The sequence below is a fragment of the Myotis yumanensis genome, unplaced genomic scaffold (assembly GCF_028538775.1).
Source record: "Myotis yumanensis isolate MYYU_CA2020_CCGP unplaced genomic scaffold, mMyoYum1.0.hap1 SCAF_16, whole genome shotgun sequence".
Taxonomy (NCBI): domain Eukaryota; kingdom Metazoa; phylum Chordata; class Mammalia; order Chiroptera; family Vespertilionidae; genus Myotis; species Myotis yumanensis.
In genome coordinates, this window is record NW_027223767.1 from 35,956,645 (window position 1) to 35,980,809 (window position 24,165).

At 56.0% G+C, this 24,165-nt stretch overlaps 1 protein-coding gene across 1 annotated transcript in view; it reads right to left on the reverse strand.

Moving 5' to 3' along the window:
• Positions 1-12,247: 12,247 nt before the first annotated feature.
• The window catches only part of CACNG5 (calcium voltage-gated channel auxiliary subunit gamma 5), a 28,041-nt gene continuing 16,123 nt past the window's right edge, over positions 12,248-24,165 (reverse strand). The window contains exons 2-6 of the mRNA XM_070394312.1: positions 19,893-20,148; positions 19,310-19,396; positions 18,378-18,518; positions 16,575-16,720; positions 12,248-16,470 (exon numbers count right to left, since the gene is read on the reverse strand). Of these exons, the coding sequence (XP_070250413.1) occupies positions 16,213-16,470; positions 16,575-16,720; positions 18,378-18,518; positions 19,310-19,396; positions 19,893-20,088 (828 nt within the window). The 5' untranslated portion in view covers positions 20,089-20,148 and the 3' untranslated portion in view covers positions 12,248-16,212. The remainder of the gene's footprint in view (positions 16,471-16,574; positions 16,721-18,377; positions 18,519-19,309; positions 19,397-19,892; positions 20,149-24,165) is intronic.

Below are 24,165 nucleotides of genomic sequence, written 5' to 3' on the forward strand. Positions count from 1 at the left end.
AGACTCCATTTATGCAGTTGCGGGATCTGGCCACTAGATGGGGCTTCTCCCTTTGTGTCTGAGCAGGCAGCCTTGCCAATAGCTCCGCACCACGTTTCTTGCTCAGAGTTATGCCACCATTTTCTGAACTTAATCCAAACCTTTATTATTAATAGATTCCACAAATGTTCCCCACCATTCAAGTCTCAACACAAATGTCACCTCCTCAGAGAGGCTGCCCCCATTCCCTCCCGCCTTCTCGCTGTCCTTGCACCTGAGCCTGTCTCAGGTGTGTGCGAAGTTGGTTACTGAGTTCCATCCCCAGCCCTGCCCACTGACAGGTAAATTCCCGAATGGCAGGGCCTCTGGTTAGAACAGCCCCTGGCACGCAGTCGGTACTCAATAAATATCATCCAATGGCTGAGTGACCCTTCGGTAAAAAAAACTTAGTTGAGCCCTGGCTAGTGTGTTGGGTTGGGTGTCGACCCGTGAACCAAAAGGTTGCTGGTTTGATTCTCGGTCAGGGCACATGCCCGAATTGCAGGCTCGATCCCCAGGAGTGGATGTGTAGGAGGCAGCTGACTGATGTTCTGCACTCACATCAATGTTTCTCTCTCTCTCTCGCTCTCTCTCTAAAAATCAATTTAAAAATCTTAAAAAAAAATAGTTGAAGGTGGCAGGCAATCATGGAAGGATGACAGGTGTTGGAGTCGGATAAACCTGACCTCCAATGTCAGGTTCCACCATCTTCTGGCCAAGTAAGCAGTTTGGATTCCCCAGGAGTCCCCCTTCTCGGGGACACAGTGGAGAAAATGGTCACGCCTGGGACAGGTCGTTCTGAAGATCAGGTGGGAGACAACTTATGTCCAGTGACGGGTCCAGCACCTGGCACATGGCTGGCACCTAACAAATGGGAGTGGTTCCCTGCCTTTTCCTGGGGATAATTCAGAATAAACACAAAATTCACCCTTTTCTCTGCTGTGTTCTCTGCGGTGTGCTCAGAAATAGATGACTCGCTTAGAACACCTGGCAGAGAAGAGCAGCCGCAGGCCCTTGGGAACGGGTCTCTGGCTTGAGCAGATGACATTTTAATGGAAAATGGTTCTCTAAAACGCTGTTCCTTTTCTCTCCCAAAACACCAAGTAATGTGTGCAATCAGTGTAACCTGGATGCCCAACCCTAACCTCCATCTCTTCTGTCCCTCCTGCCTCCTGCTTGCTGTCCTGGGCTCCTCTCCGGTCCTCAAACCCACAGCAGAGCCTTTGCACAGCTGGTCCCAGCCTGCAAACAATGGCTGGAGGCCTTTCCCCGGGGCACTCTTACTCATCAGGTGGGCTTGCTAGTAAATGCCACCTCCTCTGGGAAGCCTTCCCTGGTCACAGACCCTCCTGGATCAGCTGTATCCTTTAGGCCTCACTTGGATTTATTTCCTCCATGTCTAACTTTCCCATGATTTGTTGAGTGGGAACTTGTTAGGGGCCAATATGTGAAGGTTAAAGCTTTTTCGTTTTTAGCCACAGTCAGAGGATCCACGGCACCAAGACAGCTGCATCAAAACAGCAGCATGCAGTCAATGAAGGAAAAATACCACATGATCTCACTCATTCATGGATAATAAAGACCATTACAAACTTTTGAACAATAATAGATACAGAGGCAGAGCTGCCTCAAACTGATTGTCAAACTGCAGTGGGAAGGCCAGAGAGAGTTGGGGGACAGGAGGGAGGGGAGTAAGAGATCAACCGAAGGACTTGTATGCATGCATATAAGCATAACTAATGGACATAAGACACTGGGGGGTAAGGGAGGGTAGGGGTTTGTCAAGGGGGGGGGGGAAGGATACTTATGTAATACCCTTTGTAATACTTTAAGAGAAAAATTAAAAAAAAAAAAAAAAAGAAACTTAAAAAAAAAACAAAAAAAAAAAAAAAAAAACAGCAGCATGGATATGCTCTGCCAGAACCTTCCAGAACCTGCCTCTGTGTGCCAGGCGTTTCCATGCCAACCAGCTGGGGCCTGGTGAGGAGCACTTGCTTCCCGAAATGACCCCCCCCCCCCCCCGAGTTAATTACAGATGTGCCTCTATTAAGGCAGGAAACTTGCTTTAAAGTTGTAGTTTGCGAATTACAGCTGGATCCTGGCTGCTGAGAAATTCCTTCTCAATGACAGAAAGACCATAGGACCTGAGTGGTGCATTCTCAGATCCAAGGCTGGGAGCCAAAAAGGGACAGCCTGGGGCACTCACCCTCCTCTCCGCCTCCTGCCTTGCAGCCTCAGACCCGGGCTCACCCCCTGGGGGTGTCTGCCCGTCCTCTCCTCCTCCCTCTGTCACAGCCTCCCCTGTCCTCTTCATCTCTCAGTCCATCAGGGCGGGTGGAAGCTGTTGGAGGCAACTGCTAGGTTCTCCACACTGCCTTTCTCCTTGGCTGGAGAGGGTGGCATTTCAGAACATTTGCAATGCTTTGTGGCCAAAGAAGTGTCTCCCTAATGTTTGCAGCTTAATTATCCGCCTCCTGATTGCAGCGTCCTCCCAGCAGAACAAAGCTGCCTGCCTGCAGAAGCTGGGCATCCGGTGTGTGTGTGTGTGTGTGTGTGTGTGTGTGTGTCCCAGCTGTCCTTTTTTTTTTTTCTCTGCTAAAAATTTCCTGTCTGTTCAGGTAAATGCATTTGAACGGTGGTGGGCTTTGGTTCTTCTTTTTTTAAAGAAACTAATTTTAATCACCTTTGAATTGCTATCCCAACAGACTCCCCAGTGGTGGCTCCCCCAAGCCTGAACCGCAGGCCAGGAGTCCTTCCCGTCACCTCCCACTGTCCCCCGGAGGACACCAGGAACCCACGCAGGGGTCATCCATGCTCAGAGTGGATGGAGATTGTGACCTTTGGCCTAGGTGTGCCATGGAACTATTACCAGGACCCCAAGGGTGCCACTTAGCAAGAAAGTTTGGGAACCTCTAATTTAGAAAAAGATTCTTTGTTCTGGATTTGCAACTTTTCTGTACGTGTCAGATTGTTTCACAATAAAGCATGAAGCCCTGAGGTCCACTCATCGTCCTCACTCGGACTCCGTGTGGACAGGGGCGTCCCCTGCCTCCGAGGGCGTTGACACCGGCCAGGCGCTGCAGAAAGCTCCATAAACCCAGCAGCGCAGGCAGGGCTCGCGGCGGGCAAGTGGCCCTGAGGCTGCCGTCACCAGCATTCCCACGAGCGGGCGTGGGTCACTCAGAAGGAAATGCAGCCGAGGCAGCGTCCGAACCACGAAAGGAACCGACGGCTTCATTCTCTCCCAAGGCAATGCATTGAGGAGGAAAACAAGACATTGGCCACAAGAGGGCAGCATTGTTAGCTTTTTTTTCTTAGAAAATTGGGGCAGCCTTTGAAATGTGAAGGAAATAAAGCTGCTATGTGGGTGCACGTTCTAGGTTGCATGGACAAGGGCAGAATTTGATAAAGGGAGGAGGTAAAGGCAAGCCCTATTTCCAGGTACTGGCTGGCGAGGACTGGCTTAAGGGCTGCCGGCCCGGAAGGCACCTTCCCGGACAGGTTCATGGCATTTTCGTAACAAACAGACACACGACGCCCCCATCAAGGACAGGGCTGGCCTCCAGCTTGAGGCCCCGGAGTTTTGATCGATTCTGCCAATCACACTGAAAAGAGACATTTCAATCAAAGCGTGTACAGAGACCGGTGACCAGGAGGATGAAATGGCCCAGAAACACAGCGCCCACAGACTGGGAAAGGGGGATGGGCGTAGTTCCCTGGAGAAGAGGTGGCCCATCGGTGGGGACCCAGAATGACGCTCAGATGTGAGGCTGTGGAGCAGGGCTTATGTGGGGTGGTTCTTAAGGGCAGAGCAAAACCACTGGACCGAAGGGACTGGACGCGGAGACAGAACCGCGGGCAGCACAGAGCACCGGCTATGAGCTGTCCCACTCCAGAGCCACCTTGGGGGGGCGGTGTCCACATGAGGTTGGGGACACTGAGCACAGATGTTTGCACGTGAAATCGGTACCAGGCTGAGCTGCTCTCATTGAAGTGGGGTGGGGGCAGGGAGCTCCCCACCTTAGCCCATCGGTGAAAGGGACCCTAATCGGCCGCTTGAGTCCCTTGCCCACTCCTTGGGCAGATGGGGAGCCGGCTGCTGGGCAGGGGATGTGTTTTACGGCAGGTTCCCGAGGCTGCCTGCAAATCCTGTGGGCTGGGCTCACCCACAAGCACCCCCGGAAGAGGCCAGCAGCAATTACATAATCACAGCGACGCCCCGTGGCAGGCTGGGTTCCCAGGAAGCGCCATGAGAAGGAGCTGGGGTGCCCGCAGGAGGTGGGAGAGGGCCCTTGAGACCGCCCAGCACTGGGCAGAGGAGGCGCCCAGCTGTGGTCAGGCTCCACCTCTAGGGGGCGCTGGAGCCAGACCGGCCCTCCAGAGGCTGAATGGTTCGGTTACAGCCAGGCCTTCACATTCCCCAACGGAGCAGTCGTTGGATGTCCACTGGCCGGGGAAGGGCATGGCCATGGTCAGGTGGCCCTGCCGCTGAGGCAAGTCCCCAAGCAGAGGAGCTGATGGCTGAGGGTCTGCGCACAGCGCTCCCAGCAACAGTGACCGCGAGTCCTTCATTCAAGGGGGACCCTGAAGGTGCTCACAGGGTCCACCACCATTCTCCCCCTCCCCTCCCCCTCTCACTCCCCTCTTCTCCTCTTCCTCCTCATTCTCCTCCTCCTCCTCCTCTTCCTCCTCCTCCTCCTCCTCCTCCTCCTCCTCCTCCTCCTCCTCCTCCTCATCCTCCTCCTCCTCCTCACCACGACTCTGCTCACCTGTGAGCTTCTTAAGGCCAAAGGGACAAGATCTGGTCTCACCACCGCTGTCTTCATCCCCAGCTCCAGCCCAGAGCTTGGTTCTTGGGAAGGCCCTCAGGGGCCATGTGCCCCCCGGATGCATGCCACCCTTTATGTACAGCCTTTGTATAATGTTCTTATGACAAAGAACATCATGAATGCAGGTGATTACTTACACCTGATGGATGAGCTGGCGGGCAGAGCGGTGAAGCCACCTCTCGAGTCAGAGCGAGGAGCAGGCTGCTGCTGTGAGGAGCAGGCTGCGGCCTGGCGACCAGCTCTGTGCTGGAACCGCCCGCTCCTGAGCCTCTGGCCTCCCTGCCATGACCGGGGGTCCTCAGCCCCTTGCCAGGAAGGCAGCCTCTGCTTTAGCCTCAACCTTCCCCGCTCCCACCTGCTCTGTTTTCCTGCGAGAGCTCATGGCCCACACCTGGCCCCGGGCTGAGTGAAGCAGCGGCCAGGCCACGAGCAGGGAGACACGCAGCTCACTTGGGACAGAGCCGACTCTAAAAACCACGGTGCCGTGGGCGGGTACTTTGGCGTGAACTGTCTGTGGAGAGGTGGAGGAGGAGGTTGGGGACATAGTGGTCAGAGGAATATTCGGAGTAGCAAGGCAAAGAGCAAAGGGCAAAGGGCATAGGTTTTGGAGTTGTTCAAACCCAGGCTTTCATATCTACCCTTAGGTAAGCTACACCACCTCTCTTGGCCTCAGTTTGCTCATCTGTCCAATGGGAATAACAGCACTTCCTTCATTAGGTTGTTCTGAGGATTAAATGGAGTTCCATACGTAAAGGGCCTGGCACCGAAGAAATCTCAGTTCCCATCCTTGTCTTCTTTCCCAAGGAAACAAAGAGGTTCTGGGGGCTCACCTGGGGCCTCTTTCCTGTGCAGCATCCTGGAGAGAGGGGAGGAGGAAGAACCAGAGGAGCCGGAGCTGCGGCAGCCCTGGGTTGGGGGCGCAAAGATGCGCTGAAAGCTCAGCTTGAGCTACTGCATGGGAGTAATGATGGCTGCTATTTTTGCACACTCGTCTAATAACGTTAATTTGGTGACAGCCTGGTATTATAACATCCTCTCCCACACAGTGGTGTCTCTACTTCCCTCTTCACCGAATCCATTTGCATTTTTTCTTGTGGGTTTTGGGGCTCGGGAGTTGGTGGCTCACAGCCGAAGGGGGCCTCCTGGAAAGGCCCCTCTCCATGGGGGGCGGGGTAAGGGTGGGGGGCGCTCCTGGGCAATGCAGCCTTGGACGGGGACAGGGAACTCGCCCAGCCTCCCTGGGAATGGCCTTCCGGCCTTGCTCTGGGCCCCTCCACAAGATGGCAAAGAACTGGCCGTTCCTGAGCCATTTAACCAGGACAGACGCCACAGAGGAGACACTGTGTGACGTGGTTGTTTCATGGCCTTGGAGCCCAGGGAAAGCGCGGGGGCCAGAAAGAAGAATCACACGAATGCTCACGGCTTGGAGGTCTGTGTTGGACATGAAGCTGAGAACAAAGGGTGGCTTCTGAGTCAGGCCTGGCAACAGGTCACTGGGCTGTAACACGCATTGGCGACTGGGCAGGTCCACGCAACGGGGCATATGCAGCTGCGAATGGAGCGATGGCCGAGGGTCAGAAACCAGAGAGCGGGTGAGGGAGTTCCTCTGCCCGGCCGCATTCCGGCTCAGCAAAAAGCGAAGAGCGGTATTAGGACGTCAGCATTTGGCAACCACCAATGGAATAAGGGACCGAGGCCATGACCGTCGATGGCCACTCACCTCCCAATGGGAGGACAGCCAGAGGTTGCCTGCCTCCTAAGTTCAGATGGTGACACGAGGGAATGATTGTTCACATCTTACGTGTGTTCTTATTGGCACGGTGGTGTTTAAGGAGTCCTAGTGTTAGCAGATACACAGTAAAATATTTACGGAAGACATGATGTGGGGTTTGGGATCTGCTTCTGAATAATCGGGGAATGGACATGCATTCATCCCAGTTGAAACTGGGTGATGGGTGCAGGGTGGTCCGTGGGGGTGGGGACATGGGGGCCTCCATGCCTTGCCTGTGGGAGTAAAACCTGTAGCCTGCCTTCGGAGCAGCAACGAGCAGTGTTTGACCGAACAGCGTGCTCACATCCCGTGATGCTGGCACTCCCTCCTCGGTGGATCCCTCGGGAGTGGCCGCCGGTCTGGAAGGAGAGGCAGAAGGCAGTCTTGTAGCGTCGCCCTTTGTGAGCGGTGGGGACCTGGAGGCAACGTGGTCAGATCTGGGAGGTGAGCTCACAGCTCCGGCCTCTCGATCCTGTGCTCCTGGCGTCTGTCACTGGGATTTTCACCGGGATGTAGGCAAAAGGCAGTGGGTGTCCACCTTGGTGGCCTAGGCAGTGATTACCAGGTGTACCTGCCGGTTAATAATGCGGAGTTTGTCATCAAAGGAAACATGATAATTTCAAAAGAAATGTCAAAAGGGCTTTATTCAAAGTAATGTCCATCGCTAGCTACACATTTCCCCATCTTTCAGGTAATTTGTGGTTTTGAGGCAAACCATTCAGAGACCCAATTTTCCACTTCCTCGTACGTTTTGCAGTGCTGCTCAGAAAGTGCATGTGCCATCGATCGGAACGAGGGGTCATCTGCAGGAGCAGGTCTGGTGAATACGGCGGGTGGGTTACTACTTCCCAGGCAAGATCTTTTAAGGTGTCTTTAACTGGTGTTGAAGTGTGTGATGGTGCGTCATCATGAAGCAAAATTACTTTGCTGTGTCTTCTGGCCCATTCTGGTCGTTTCACGATCAAAGCCTGGTTCAAATTGACCTGGATGTTGTCTTTCACATCGAAATCATCACTTTTAAAGCGTTTAAACCAGCATTCACAAGTATGTTGAGATGGAGCATGTTCACCATAAGCTTCCTGAAGTATATTATAACTTTCAGCAGCACTTTTCTTCAAAATAAAGTAATGAATTATAACTTCCCGCAAATGCTCTTTTTTTGGCACAAAATTCGACATTTTTAAGCATAAAAATATCTATGATGTTAACACCTTCAGAAAATTTGACATATGAAGTTTTGAAGCTTGTCAATACAACAAAATAGCATACCTATCAAATCGCATATATAGCAACATATGTGTAACTCCATCTATTGAAAAAAATATGCATTATTAACTGATACACCTGGTAGGACTCATCACCTGGCCCCGCCCCCTGTTCCCCTGCCCACTTCCTGCCAATCACCTGGCCCCGCCCCCTGTTCCCCTGCCCACTTCCTGCCAATCACTTGGCCCTGCCCCCCTGTTCCCCTGCCCACTTCTGGCTGCTCAGGTGGCCCCTCCCCCTTGTCTGGCATGATCACTGGCCTTGCCCCCTTTGGGAGCTGGTGGAGCCGCCTGTGAGCTGGGCTGAGTTGAGGGGGAGGTGGGCTGAGGGTAGGGACCTCTGCTCCCCATCTCTGAGCCTCAGTTTTGGCATCTAGAATATGGGCACAACAACCCACTTGCTGGCTCCTGCCAACCCAGATGCTCCTGGAAGCAGAGGCCCAGGCTGGACGCATGGGTGGGAAGGCCTGGGCAGTAAGGGCGGGGATGTGGGGTGCCCTGCATCAACCTGTAGCCAGGGGCTTGGCAAGGCAGCCAGGAGGCCCTGAGCCACGAAGCCTGCACTTCCCACCGAGCAGCCTGCCCTGGTGTGCCCACTGCACTGTCCCTGCCGAGGAGCCCCCGGGCAGGGAGAGACAGGGCCGAGGCACAGACACAGAGATGAATCTCCCTGTGAGCCTTGCAGTGAGAGGTCTAGGGGGTCTCCTGTGCCGGGGGACAGGGCTCAGCTGTTCCCAGACCTGGTCAAAGCCCCCAAAGGAGGAACAAGCTAAGGTCTCTTTCCTGAAGCTGCTGCCCCGACGACTACAGACTGCCCGAGACAAACAGGAACGCGTGCTCTCCCCGTTCTGGGGCCAGAATGTGAAATCAGGGTGTTGGGGCTGTGGTCCCTCGAAGGGCTCCCCTCCCCAGGGAGGGTCCTTCCGGCCTATTCACTTTCTGGGGGCCCCTGGCCGTATCCCTTCAATCTCCACGTGACCCCATTTGCATCCTCCCGAGACTTCCCAGATGTACCGGTTAAGAATGTGGCTTTTTTCCAATAGATGGAGTAATAAGTGGTAGCAACAGCCAAACCAAAACAATATATTAGCATTAATGTAATTATTATTAATGGGCTAGCAGGGCAAATGTTGAGGACACTGTGACCATTTTCCTCCATCTTTTCCTTCTCCCAAGATCCAGGAAGAGAGTCCCCCGTTGTGTTTCTAGGGCCTCACTGAGGAGTCATGTGCAGTGTCTCCCCACAGGGACAGGTTGGAAGCGGTCAAGGGAGATAGTGAACCTGGGGACAGTCCCCATGCCACTTGGGCAAGAAGCGAGCCAGGAAGTGCAGTTGGCGGGTTCCCAGTGTGATGGAGACCAGAGTCCCTTGCAGGGCCCAAGGGGGGTGTAGAATGGGGCTTCTGAGGACAGTGGCCACCAGGAGTCGGGGCCCTGCCTCTGCCGGGACCCCAGGACCCACACTGCGCTGGGCTGTGGATCTCCAGGCATCTGCTAACCTATACCGTCCACTCCCCGGGGACTCCTGGGCAGCCCTTGGGGTCATTGAATTTCCACCCACCAGCTGAGCGTGGCTCACAGTTGGATTAATATGACTTAGGAGAACAAGGTGACATGTGTCGCATGTCCGTGTGGTGAAGGGGAAGTCATTCACACTCCGCATTGTTCTCTGCACCTCCCGCAGCGGCAGCACCGCAGCTCACACCCAGGCTGTCCCAGGAGGCGTTGTGTGGGACAAACATAAATACCCTTTCCCCTCCCCAGCCGATGGGCTTCCGTGTGGGGGTCTCACACCCCCAGACCTCAGTCTGTGTCTCTCTTCATCTGGCGACTCATAAAGTGGTGAGTGTGTTTCCCTGAGTCCTGGGAGCTCTTCTGGCAAATGATTGGACCTGAGGAGGGGAGTTGGACAGAGTTGTGAGTGATGGGGTGGGAGTGGGGGGCTTCTTCTGGTGACCGGCGTCTGAAGTGGGGGGAGGAGGGCAGTGTTGTGGGACTGAGCCCTTCAGCTGTGGCGTCTCCGCGAACTCTGGTTAGTGTGAGAATTGAATGGTAGGACACCCAACTGGCGTCACCGAGAATTGAGCATCACGAGCAGAGATGTGACACGAAGCCAGGACTAGCAAGCAGACAGCTTTCAGGGGAACAACACCTCACCATCCGTCCCATTACCGACACCTTTTCCTCCCATGGACACCTAGACGGGGGATGTCTCTGAGTGTGGAAGTGGGTGCTTTGGCCACGCTGGGCGTTAGAAATGAAGATGCTGACCGCGTTGAAACGGGACTGCCTGCCAGAACATTGCAATATGACCACCTGCATGGCCACGAGCGAGTCCCTAACCCTCCGTAGGTCTCAGTGTAGAGGATCAGGAGGGTTCAATGAGACAGTGCTTGCAGGGAACCTACTATGTGCCAAACACTTCCCATGCATGCTGGTGATGGTAACGTCTGGTGATGTCTCGATGCAAGACGGCACATCCATTCCCCCAAACCCGCAGCTGACCTTGCAGGACAGGCCATCCAGCCTGATCGTTCAGGGCACCGGGAATCGCTTCGGGTTTAATATGTGCTACTCACCCGGAGCCTTTTGTGGGGCTTAATTTAGGCTCTTTACCATTTTATTAAGAAAGGTCACTGAATCAGAAAAGGACTTTACACTTTGCATACATACTCCCCACCCCATGGATTCCAGCGTGTTCATTCGGATTTTATTGTATCTGAGATGGGGTGGGAGGCGGACGTGTGGATGTGGGTGGATTTAATATTACAATGGACCCAAAATCGTTCTGCAGAGAAGCCTGTAATACATGGTCTCTTTATTGCCTGATCAGAAACCTCCAGAGCCCTCAAGCCCTGTTCTTTTTATGCTCGCCGAGTGTGACATGAATTATTCAAAGACCAGTGGTGGAGATTGGTTTAAACTCTGCAGCCGGAGCCCTGAGACGGCAAGGTCATTGCTGAACATCCATCACGCCTACTCGGGGCCGGAAGCCCGTCCCTGGGCCCCGGCAGTGGGGCGAGAGCACGCCGACTCCAGAAAGCTGAGCGCTGCTGTCCTCCTTCGCAGGGGCAGGCTCTTGCTGCCCCCAGTGAAGACCAGCTCAGCAGGGAAAGGGCCCCAGAGAAAGAGGCTGGGCATGAGCCCATGGACTTGACAACTTGCCCGAGGCACAGCCTTGGTCTAGGAGGCCGAGTCTGTGGGGGCCGGGAGGTAGCAAGGAGGATGCCAGGGTCTGACGCACCCCTGGGTGCCCACCCAGCACTCTTTCCCCTTCTTTTCCTGCATTTTTGTTTGGGAAGCCACCTGACTTCCAACTCACCGCCTGAGCAGGGGCTTCAGCCCAGTCCCAAGGGATGGATCCTGGTAGATCTCACCCGGTGGTTCTCACCCTGGTAGCACCTTAGGGCCACATTGGGAGCTTTAAACAATTCCTGTGTCTGGAACCCAGTCCCTAGAGCAGCAGTTCTCAACCTGTGGGTCGCGACCCCTTTGGGGGTCGAACGACCCTTTCACAGGGGTCGCCTAAGACCATCCTGCATATCAGATATTTACATGACGATTCATAACAGTAGCAACATGACAGTTATGAAGTAGCAACGGAAATAATGTTACGGTTGGGTCACAACAGGAGGAACTGTATTTAAAGGGCCAGAAGGTTGAGAACCACTGGTCTAGAGCCAAGAGCATGGCACAGCCTTGACAGCACCTGCAAGCTCGTTGGAGAAATGCTCTTCGGCCCCCCCTGAGAACAAACTCAGGCTCTGGGCTGGGAGCACAGCTGACAAAGCCCATCTGATCTTTCACCCAAATTCCATTTTCTTTGGGTTATTGTCCAGGTGCTTCAGGTAAGAGGAAGGAGTTGGGGTGGTGGTGGCGGGGAGGGGGGGGCGAGGGGGGGGGGGGGAGGCAGGGAGTCCATCACTTGAACTCGGTTGGGTTTTGCCTGCAGAGTTGGAGACAGAACCTGGAGACAATGTTATCCAACGCCCTCATTATATGAATGAAAAAGTTAGGTCTCCAGGTCCTGGAGGGGCTACGACGGGCTTGGTGCACCACCCTCTACCCTCCGGGGACTGTCAAGCCTGCAGGCGGCGGCTGCGGAGCCTCACGGCGGCGGCTGTGCCCACACTCGCAGCTCAGGCTGGGTCCCCGCCTCTCTGGGCCTGAGCACGCGTGGCTGTGCTGACTCCCCTCTGCCCCACACTCTACACCAGTGGTTCTCAACCTTGGCTGCACATTAGAATCACCTGGGAATCTTTTTTTAAAATCCTGATTTCTGGGCCTCATCCTCCGGAAATTCTGTTTCTTTGTTATGGGGCGGGGCCACAATATTAGTAACACAGAAACAGAATTTCCGGAGGATGAGGCCCAGCAATCAGGATTTTAAGAAGATTCCCAGGTGATTCTAACGTGCAGCCAAGGTTGAGAACCGCTGCCCTACACCATCCCTGCAACAGGCAGAACCCACTTGTTCATCCACATCTGCACCCACTCAGGACGTGGAGTGTTTGTGTCCCACAGGCTAATTAACGTCCTAAGGGTCTTATTAGCATGTGAGAGGGTTGTCGGCTGAGCGTGGGATAAGAGTCAAGACTGGAGAGTGGCAATGGGCTCTGTGTACTCACGGAGCAGGTGGCCGCCAGAGGGGCAGCCTGAGGCCCAGGGCCCTGGGTGTGTAGGTACCGACCGTGCACTTCTTCAGCTGGAATGCCATGGCCCCTGCCCTCCTCTGTCCTTGATTCCTGTGTGGTGGTTAATTCTATGTGTCATCTTGGCAGGGCCTTGGTGCCCAGGTATTTGGTCAAACATTATCCTGGCTGTTTCTGTAAAGATGTTACTTTTGGGATGAGGTTAACACTGAAATCCGTGGACTGTGAGTAAAGCAGCTTGCCCTCCATAATGTGGTGGGCCTCACCCAGTCACTTGAAGGCCTGCATGGAACAAAGACTGACTTCCCCTGGGCAGACGGCCCTCAGACTTGAACTGGGAGTCTTCCCTGAGTCTCCAGTCCGCTGGCCTCCCCCGTAAGATCTTTTTCTCCCCCTAAGATTTTGGACTTGCCAAGCTCATCAGGTGAGCCAATTCCTTGAAATAAATCTCTCTATAGCACATCCTGTTGGTTCTGTTTCTCCGGAGCCCGGACACAACATGTTTACTTAGGGAGAAAGGAGAGTTACCCAAACACTGAGGAGGGGCCTCTCACCACGTGACTCTGGAACATCCCCACTAAACCGGGGACACGTGTGGATCTGCCTGTAACGCCTCCCTCAACTGGGTGCACAGCTGAAACAGACCCTTCCTCTGAAGGCCACCTCCTGGTGTTTGGGTGCTGAGGCCTCACCGGCTCACACCTGAGGCAGGAAGGAAGGTGCTGAGTTCCAGGTGGGAGGGAACCAACATCCTGATGGCTGGTAACCCTCAGTGGTTTTATTCCAAAAATTCATCAGACTTTGGTGTATGAGTCTCCCCTCCCACTTTTTGAGGGTGAAAGGAAAAGCACTCATCCATGTATTTTTTGAAGAGCTTAGGAAACAAAAGATCCGAAAGTGTACTGGGGAAGGGACCCTCATTCATGATCTCGGAGCTGAGTTTATATACTTTAATGGTTGATCAAATCCTCTTGATTGTGGAGAGGCGGCGAGTAGGGTCCCGCTCTGAGATGACGTCCTAGACCAGTGGTCGGCAAACTCATTAGTCAACAGAGCCAAATATCAACAGTGCAAGGATTGAAATTTCTTTTGAGAGCCAAATGTTTTAAACTTAAACTACATAGGTAGGTACATTGTTATTAACTTAATGAGGGTACTCCTAAGCTGGCCTTTGCTAAAAACGTCCTCAATCTGAGGGGTTGACCTCAGCGAATGTACCCCCACTTCTTCTAACGCCACTTCTTCAAAATAGACTCGCCCAGGCTGAAAACCGACTTCTGTGCATGGGCCACGAAGTTTCAATCGCACTGTACGTGCGCGCCTGCACGTGGTATTTTGTGGAAGAGTCACACTCAAGGGGCCAAAGAGCCACATGTGGCTCTCGAGCCGTGGTTTGCCGACCACTGTCCTAAACGGAAAGGCCACGGTGATGGCTGCACAGTGACTGAGGAGGCGCTCAGTTCCTAAGGTGAGCGTGAACTGCACGTTCCCAGGGTCAGAGCTGCTTCACTGAGCAGCTCAGCATCCAGGCCACGAAGGGCCCACCCTAAAGCTGGCACGGCCAACCATCATCTCCTCCCCGTGCACACAAACCAGCCTGGCGCAGTGACAGAGAAAGGGCGCTCGAGGGCGAGGAAAGTGTGTCCTGCGAGCTAATGCCACTGGCGAAAGCTGTAGGAGAGCATATCTGCACCCCGTCCGGCTGGGAAAAGCTACCTACTGGCCTCCAGGGACTCTCGCCGGTCCCTTGGGGGCAGGGAGAACTCGGTTTCCATGTTATTCCGTAAACAGTAGCCAAAGACCACAACAGCCATCACAGGTGCCAACGGAGGGAGAGTTGGGTTTAGAGTTACTACTGGTTCATAGGCAAGGGTTGAAGTCACACACGAGGGCAACCTGGGGCTTTCTCCAGGAAGCTGACTCGTGCGATCTGGGGGTGGGGTCTTTACAAAGAGGGGGTGTGGACACCACGCGTGCAGAGAAAAGACCACGGGAGGACATGGTCGAGCGGGTGGTCATCAGCAAGCCAACGGGGGCCTCAGACGAAGCCCGACCTGCTGACTCCTTGATCTCGGACTCCTGGCCTCTAGAACGTGAGAAGAGTGTATGCCCTTTGAGCCGCCCAGTCTGCGGCATTTTGTTACGGCAGCTGAGCAAAAAAACAAACAAAAAACAACAACAAAAACCCAAACCACTGCCCTTTGGAAGGCTGCACACGTCACGCGCACGTCTCTGTACACCTTCTCAGAGCCCACGAGGCGCCACCGTAGCCTTGTGCCCAGAAACAACGCCATCTCAGAGCGCGGAAGAGCGGAAAGCAGGCAGGGCAGAGACGCGCAGGCAGCCGGCAGCTTCACTAGTTAAAACCTCAGATCCAAGCCGCCTGGCTGAGACCCCCGAGAACCGAGGGGTGATGCCCGCAGAGGTGCTCCCACCGTGTTCCGCCCCGTGGGCTTCACGTCGGCGCTTCCCACGTCCTAGCCCAGGTTTCCTACCAGGAATATGGGCATCATGCCACCTTGCCTTCTGGAGGCATCTATATGCCTACACAGGTCCCCTACCCAGGAAGGAGACCCTCTGTTAGGGTTCGACGGGCAACCCCCCAATGTTCCCGGACATCCTCAGGAGAGACGCTGGAGAGTCCCAGCCTGGCTTGTTCAGACTCAAAATGCACCAGCTGTCAGCAAATGCAGCTCCAAGTCCCACGCAGCCTCCTCGCAAGCTGCCTTCTGCGGGTGGTACAGACATCTGTCCCCATGATTCGATTTTAGGGCCTTGGGCTGGAAATGAGGCCCATGTGAGCAGGGGCAGTATCCCCAGGGCCTGAAACAGCACCTGGGAATATTCACTCGGACCAGCAAAATTCTCATCATCAGAGTCACTTCTTGGGGTTAAGGCATGAAAGACCCCTGTTGAGTATGTCACGGAGGGGCCATACATAGTAAGACATCACCAGCCGTTAACACCTCTTTGTGACTTCCTCAGAGTGGCCTCAGAGCGCCCTCAGCCCCTGGGGACCAAGATGGGCAGCTGGGTTCTGGTGGGAGGAGGAGTCACAGTCTGTGGGCAGAGAGAGAGGGGACAGCACAGACCGGTGTGTTGTATGGAGGGACATGGGTGACAAAAAGAATAAAAGATTTCACAAGGACCAGCCAGACCTCCCCATCAGTCACCTTTTGTCAGATGGGCCAGATCATGGATGTGAGGGCCAGGCCCACTGGCAGACACACGTCCAGCTGGGGGTGTGGAAGGAGCTTGGCGTCCCAGAGCTGGCCTTGGCCTGGGGCCATGAAGTTGGGTGTGCAGGGATGAGTACACGGCTAGACACCCACCTGCCCCAGGAAAGGGGAGAGCGGCTGGAGTGATTGGCACTCAGGAGGCGGGGCTACACCCATGCCCTCTGCCAATCCGCTTGCCCGCTGGCTCCAGACTCCTGACACCACTGGGGGGTGGGGGGGGGGCAGTTAGAGACATTGTGGGGGAAGCAGGGAGACAACATGGTCATGTGACAACAGCAAAGCGTGGGGGCGGCCTTGGCCTGTCCACCACGGGCTGGGCCCAGGGAACACAGGCCAGCAGGGGCGAGCCCGGGAGAGGCTGTCTGACCGTCCACGGTCCCGGCGGGGGGTAGCGGGGGTGGGGAGACGGGGTCAGGGGAGGGGGGGTAGGCAGTGGGCTCAGCAGGGCGAGGACGACATCTGGTCGTAGTCGGGGCACTTGAGCAAGGCTGGGTAGTTGCTGTTCATCTGCAGCGAGGCGTCGCTGGAGATGTCGGAGGGGCTGCGGCCCCGGACCCAGGCGTCTGGGTGCAGGAACTGGCCCGAGTAGTCGGAGCAGTTGCTCAGACGCGGGCGGTAGAAGCCGGGGTGAGGCCTGTACATGTCCTCGGCGGTGTACCTCTTCATGAACAGGTACACGGACATCACGCCCGCGCTCTGCAGAGAGAGGGAGCAGAGGAGAGCTCACCGCTGGGGGCCTGGCGCCCACCGGCCTGCACGGGCAGTGCCCCGCTCCCCACCCAGCCTGCGGGGGGCGTTACCTCCGTTAAGAGGAAGGAGATGGCAGCGAAGGCGAAGGACCAGCCGTACTTGTAGCTGAAGTAGGTGTCCGCGTCCTTGGTCCTGTTGAGCATCTCGTCGTTGATGCTGGAGATGTAGAGCACCAGGCCCACCACCAGAGAGAGGCCTGGTGCAGGCGGGTGTTCAGAGAAGGGCCACCGGGTGCGGATGGGGCACCCGCCTCCCCTGGGGCTCAGGACGAAAGCCCGAAAGCCCGGGCCTTGCGGCGACAATGCGCTCATTCTGGAGGTCAGAGGGAGCAGGCGCTCTCCTCCGAGACCCTGTCCAGAGCTGCAGGAAGACAGCTCCCGCCCTGTTTTGTTTGAGAGTTGGTTTTGGGTGGTGAACACACAATACAATACACAGATGGCAGATTATGGAATTGCAGCCCTGAAACCTGTGTAATTTCATGAACCAATGTCACCCCAACAAATTCAAATAATAATAAGAAAGAAAGAAAACAAGCGCCCTGGCCGGCCGCCCCCCGAGCCGTGGTAAGCCCGAGGGTTCTCACCCCACCTGCCCGCTAGGATCCCCTGTCAGACGATGCCTGACCCGCCCCCGGACATTCTGAGTCGCCTGTGGGCGAGGGCGTCTTCACAGCTCCCCGGGGACCTCATGTGAAGGATGGGCGAGAACCACTGAGCCAGCAGGTGGCTTTTGCTAAACTGAGGAATAAGATAGGCCCCTTGAGAGAGGCAGCAGCCTCCGGTTCCTGTCTCCAGCCGGGAGGAACATCATGGAGGAGACCAAGTGGCTCACGGTCTGCCCAGCCCACCTGCCCCCTGGGTGTGGCCTGTTGAGATCGCTGGGCAGAGAGGCAAGGGGAGTGTGTCCAGATTCTGGCCATCGTTAAGTCGGCGGGGCCCAAGCTCCCGGTGCCGTTGTGCCAATGACGGCCTCAGGCACCGGTCCCATCAGTTAGTGACTGTAATCGAATCAGAACATAACTAATTGCTCTGTTTTGAGCTATTCAGGTTTAATTCCATTTATGTGATTAAACTAGGGCCTCTTGAAGGATGACTGTTCAAGGAAAATCAATGATTCAAGACTTCCTTGGCACTTAACTTGTGTTTGCATCACTGGGGGCCCAGGGGACCCTGTCCATCGCTATCGTCAAAACAACTTCCTGTGGCCCGGTTCTCATCCCTCAGCCCGGTTCCCTTCCCTCAGCCCGGTTCCCATCCCTCAGCCCGGTTCCCATCCCTCAGCCCGGTTCCCTTCCCTCAGCCCGTTTCCAATCCCTCAGCCCGGTTCCCATCCCTCAGCCCAGTTCTCATCCCTCAGCCCAGTTCCCATCCCTCAGCCCGGTTCCCATCCCTCAGCCCAGTTCCAATCCCTCAGCCCGGTTCCCTTCCCTCAGCCCGGTTCTCATCCCTCAGCCCAGTTCTAATCCCTCAGCCCAGTTCCCTTCCCTCAGCCCGGTTCTCATCCCTCAGCCCAGTTCCCATCCCTCAGCCCGGTTCCCATCCCTCAGCCCAGTTCCCATCCCTCAGCCCGCTGCTGAAACATCCCAGGTGCCTCAGAGCTACAGGGTAGCCTTAACTATCGCCAGGTTCATAAGAAAGGGAAAGAGCGTCACCCGGGTCCCTGCCTCTGGACGAGGGGGCAGTACCACCCTGCCGAGGGTGGCTGAGCTCTCTTCAGGTGCCTGATAAAGATGTGCTGGATGGATGGACAGACGGGCAGAGGAATGAATGGCTTCTCAGATGGAAGGATGGACTTCCCAGAGCAGAGCTCTGTGGGAGTCAGAAGCCCACGGTGCACGAAAACAGCACACTTACCCGAGAGGATGAAGAAGATGCCGGAGACAAAGGCCAGGATGGTCCTGTGGGGACGGATGTGCCCGATGTTGCTCAGGATAAACCCAATGAACATGAAGAAGAGACTGACCAGAGGGAACGGTGTGGCCGAGCGAATCATTTCTAATGGAGGGGACAAGAGGCCTCCGTCAGCCCCAGGGGCCTTCCTCGATGCCTACCCTTCTCAGGCGAGGCTTCCTGGCAGTGTCTGCCAGCTGTCAGGTCCCCAGAGCTGCACCTACAGGTGCTCCCCGGCCTGCACCCCCTCCTGCGGTGGCCTGGGACCTCCCAGGGCTTTGTCCCTTAGCCCTTAGCCTGTGGAGTCTGTGCTAACCCAGGGGGAATTGTACTGCAAATGCACCCCTGAGTACTATGGTCTGAATGACTGTGTCCCCCAAATTCCTATGTGATGGCATCAGGAGGTGGGGCCTTTGGGAGGTGCTTAGGTCACGAGGGTGGAGCCCTCACAAAGGGGATTAGTGCCCTTAGAGAATGAGGCCCTACAGAGCTCCCTCACTCCTCCCTCCCGCCGTATGAGGACACAGCAAGAGGCCCCTCCAGAACGGGCCATGCTAGAGCCTTGATCGTGGACTCCTAGTCTCCAGACCCGAGAGAAAGACATCTGATGTTCATATGCTCCCTGGTCTGTGGGGTTTTGCTCTAGCAGCCCAACCAGACCAAGATGCTGGGTACGGATGGCCTCTCACTCGCCTGGGTCACAGGACTGGGACATTTCCAACCCGTCACCACCCCTGGATCAATAATCGACAGTAAGTCCCGGGGAGCTCAGGCCAGCACCACCAGCTGAGTCTGAGGACGTTAGTTCCAAAGAAACAAGCGGTCACCCGTCCCTTCCCTCCGCCCTGCTCACTGCCCTGTCTGGCCAGGCCCAGGATGGAGTCTGAGGCACCTACTCAGAACGTTGACTGTGGACTCAGACGTCAGCTGGCTGTTCATGGGCATCACGTACTCTATGGTGAAGCAGCGTCCGCGCTCCTCACCTATGAAGACAAGGATCAGTCCTTCTGGAAGGTGGGTTTGAAGTATCGCCCACCCTGGAAACTGGTGGATGCAGCGACGTTAAATCAAGGGGACCCGGTCGCCTCCTGAACCTTCATTCCCTCATGTGCAGGGTGGGATCAGTAACCAGTCCTGCCTGGCAGTGCCATGGGCATGGAGATCAGTGAAGCCCTGGCTCAGGCACGGAGGGCACCTCTAGCCCTGAGCAGGGCCAGCCGCCCTCAGCCTGGAGGTGGAGCGGGGGGGAGGCATGGTCACAGTCACCTTTCCCGTGGGAGGGCCCAGGCCCCGGGAGACGAGAGGACTTGCTCAAGTGGACACTACATGCCAGGCTCCAGTCTGGGGTGGGTCCTGGTGGCCGCAGGGACAGGGCCCAGGTTCATGAGGATTGTCCAGGGGAACCGCCTCCTTCCAGCAGGGCCTCTCCCCCCAAGGTGGGGCAGGGGGCTCCTGGGCAGGCTCACCCTGTGCCCTTACCTGCGAGGAAGCAGACTCGCCACAGGCCCGAGTGCAGGGACATCCTGATCTCCGTGCTCTGGTTCTGGGGCAGGACCACGCCCTCCTCCAGGTACAGCCAGTAGTCGGTGCTGACGGCGATGCCCAGGAGGCCCAGGCCGCACACGGCAAAGACGCTGCTCAGCAGGGTCAGCGCCTTCCTCCCGCAGGCGCTCATCTTCCCGGACGGTCAGGTGGGCGGCCTGCAGCCGTGGTCCCGCCAGCAGGGGGGCAGGCTCTGGGGACAGGAGAGAGGCTGGGCACTCGGGCAGGAGCAGCCAGGGCTCCGGGGAGGCCACGATGAGGGGCTGTGGGAGGTAACTGAAGCGAACCCCACCTGGCTAACTGGTGAGTACAGACCACCAGGCCGGCCGGCTCTCTGGACACCAGGCCACTGGTCAGAGGTGCCACCCTCTTCCTCCCCCTGCCAGGAATTCACAGCTTTCTTGCCAGGCTACAAGGGGCCACCTTGTCCTCTGTGGGAGTCCCCCTGCTAGATAACGCTATTCATTCATTCATTCATTCATTCACCCAGTAATCCATGGTGCCCAACATGGGAGATAAAGAGACTGAACATGACGCTATCCTTGACCTTGAAGACGTCCCGCCTAGAAGGACCAAGGCACCCACAAAGCAGTGAGCATGCAGCTCGATGGGGGATCTGCCCGAGAGCCCAGGCCCAGGAGGAGGGGTGAGGGTGAGCTCTGCTGGGGGCTTCTCGTGTGGAGGACTCCGAGGGTCCCGTGCACCCTGGCAGAGCCGCGGCATCCGGAAGGGGAGCGGCCGCAGCCTTGGGAACAGGCAGAGGGCAGAGCAGGCTTCTGGGGAAGGGGCCTTCCTCCTGGGCTGCGATCAGTTGTAGTTCTAGGTCAACGGAAGTAAAGGAGCCACACCCCAGTCCAAGGTCAAGGGGCCTCCTGCACCCACCGCGTTAGGAGCCGTCTGACTCTTGCCTGCTCAGCACACAGTATCGGCAGGAGCCAGCTCTGAACCAGCCAGAGAGACGCGAAGGGTCTGTTCACGGTGAGCCACAAGCGCGTCTGCAGATCCCTGCCAGCGCCAGGCACTGGGCTTGGAGCTGGGAGACCCGAGGAATAGGGCAGATGGATGCTGACCACCGCCCCCCTCCCAGCCCCCGCTTTCCCCCACGGAGCCCACAGCCCAGTGCAGGGCTCTGATGGAGAATCACCAAGGAGTGCCCAGCAATCCCCACCTGGGCGCCCCTCCCAGCACCTGGTGCAGCTGGGCTTCCCGAGTGCTCCCAGTGACCCTGGTGTGCAGCCCGGGTGGAGAACGACTGGCCTTTGCTACTCGAAGTGTGAACCACAGACCACAGCATCACCTGGGAGCCTGTCAGAAATGCGGCCGCTCAGCCTCCCCCAACTTTGCAAATGGAATCCACGTCGTAACAAGATCCAGGTGAGTGTGTACCTGCTCAAGCCTGAGAACCGTCCCAAGCAACCGGTGGCAGGGAAGCCAGGACATGATGAGCCCAGAAGAGGGTCACCCAGGGGAGCTGGAGGGACAGGCAGAGGGTGGGGCCTGGCACTCGGCGCGCCTCGCCTAAGCGGCCGTGCTTGCAACATGGCCGAGGCGTCAACCCTTTGCAATAACGCACAGCCAGAAATGCTGAAACAGGACGTTAATGTGAATGTTCCGGTGAGTGTCAGGCCCCAGCACCTGTGCCGGGAGACGGAGACACCTGTGGTGACCCAGGGGTCCTACTCGGGGCTGAGGCACAGGTGGGTCCTGGCTGAGCCAGCGGGAAAGGGACAGAAGCCACGCTCACGTGGGAAGCGCTGCTCTAGGCTGTGAAGGATCTCACTGCACATTCACAGGCTAAAGCCTCGGAAAGTGCGTTTAGCTGCACTCCTTCCAGTGTTTTCCAAGCGTATCTGTCCACACAATGGCGCCTCGTCTGTGAACCCACCTTGGGAATGAGGCTCTCCCCCATGAAGAATGACAAGGCCTGCCCCGCCCCCCCCCCCCCGCCCCCCAGCTGCTGGGAGATGAAATGCCCCCCCCGCCCCCCAGCTGCTGGGAGATGAAATGGTGCAGCAGCCATGCCAGGGCTTTGGGAAGTCGCAGGCACGATGCTGGTGTAAGGACTGTTATTCAGCAGCGATGGGCAGATACTGCTAAGCTCGCGCTCCTGTAAGGCGGCCAGACCAGGGCTTCTGAAATATGACAGCTAGCGGCCGGCCGGAGCTGAACGTCGATTTTAATGATAATCTTGGCAGCGAGACAACAAAAACCCTGGGTCTTGCCGGCTTGGGAGGATGAAGGTGGAGAGGAGATTGGATCTGAATCTCCAAATGCAAGAAATAAAAGAAGCGGCCGGAGATGACCCACCGAGCTCTGTAACGGCCGAGCGTGAAGCCTGGAGGGAGCTTGGGACGAGGGGAACGTCCTTCCAGAGTGTGTGGCAAACTTACAGAACTCGGCCCTGAGTGAAAAATAACCACCCGATTCATTGCACACGTGTCATTATGCTTCTATCACAAAATCATATTTATTTACAAATAAATAATGTCAGGGCCTCACAACAGCCCCGTAGGTAGGTAGTGTTAGGCCCATTTTGTAAATCGGGAAACCAAGGCTCAGAGATGGTAAGTAGCCTACAGGACAGTCCCAGTGGGTGACAGGCTGTGGACTGAAACCGAGGTCTGGTTCCAAAGTCCATGCTCTGGCTCCACCGTCTCCCTCCTGAAGACATGCACCGTCCCAGAGGTGCTGGGGCGAAGCGAGTGGGTCACCAGGGGATCTAGAAACGAATGTGATGCAGTATTTGGAAGACTGTCTTTGTAAATGGCCACGTGCCACCTAAGGGCTGTTTCTTTCTTTTTGTTTTGTCAATCCTCATTGCTTTTCAGAGAGAGAGAGAAGAAGAGAGAGAGGGAGAAGGAGAGAGAGAGAGAGATGGAGAGAGAGAGAGAGACACATCGACTGGTTGCCTCCCGCAGGCACCCCCACTGGGGCAGGGAGTGGACCCGGAACCCAGGTATGTGCCCTTGACCGGGAATCGAACCTGAGACCCTCCAGTGCATAGGCCAACACTCTAACCACTGAGCAACACCGGCCAAAGCTAAGGGCTGTTTCTTGATCCCACTGGGCGTCCTCTGGGCAGTCCCCGGGCAGATCTCCTGCGCCTCCTGGAGGTGCTCTGACTCAGCATTCCCGATTCCGAATACCACCTTGCAGGGCAGGAAGATGGACATTTCTCCCAAACCGCATACAAGCACGTCCAGGTGCAGAGGGAAGAAGGACCGGAGGCCAGACAGCCAGGCGAATGGGGGGACAGAGTGTGAGCGGGTCATGTTTGGGTGCTAGTCCAATGCTTTCCCCCCGGGGCTGCGTGGAAAATCGTCAGGCAGCCGATGACGATGACCGGCCCGCCCCATTCTTAAAACACCGTTCGTCGCATCTTAGTTCATTGCCTTCCTGGCTTTCTTCCGATGTAACCGCATCGGTGCACCCCGTGTCTTCCGTTGGTGGGAGCAAGGACGGGGGTCCCCGGGGAGACGCCGACTGGTCTGGGATGAATTTCTAGTTCCCACGTCCCCAGGCGTCGGTCCAAGTCTTTGCTTTTACACAGTGGCTACTCTCCCCACGAACCCCATCCTCCCCCTACCAGGTTCACTTGAATCTTCTGACGGGAAGGCAGACTCTTTTATAAGCTGCTGCCACCAGGATAGATGTTTATGTTACACGTAATAATAAATGAATAAAGCCGGATGTAAAACCACGTCTCGCAGGAATCCAACTGGGGAAAAACTCATAAGCTGGGAAGAGATAAACCGAAGCGTGGACGGCGGACGCGTCCAGGTAATAAGGTTAAGTGTATTTGATTTTCTTTATCACTTTCCTGTGCTCGACAAAGCTGCTAGGAAAACGTATTATTTCTATACCCAGAGAGGAGCACAAAGACTAGAGTCATCAATTCACCACTCGCTGCCCTCGGGCGCGGGGCCCCAGCTAACCCCTGGGCGGGAGCTGCTGAAATGCGATGTTACCCTTTGGGGCGTGGGGCCCAGAAGCGGAAACATGGCAGCTTTGAGCCTTTTGCGATGATTACCCGGGTGCATTACCTCCGAGTGTTACCTTGTTAATTATCAGGAATTAACAGCTGCTAATTATCATCCGTGACTAGCAATTACGGGAAAATGTCTTGTGGAGAATTAAATCACAAACAGCACACTTCCCTGCCCAAGCCAGGAATGAAAGGACTTCAGTGACATGCTTAGGTGCTCAGTGA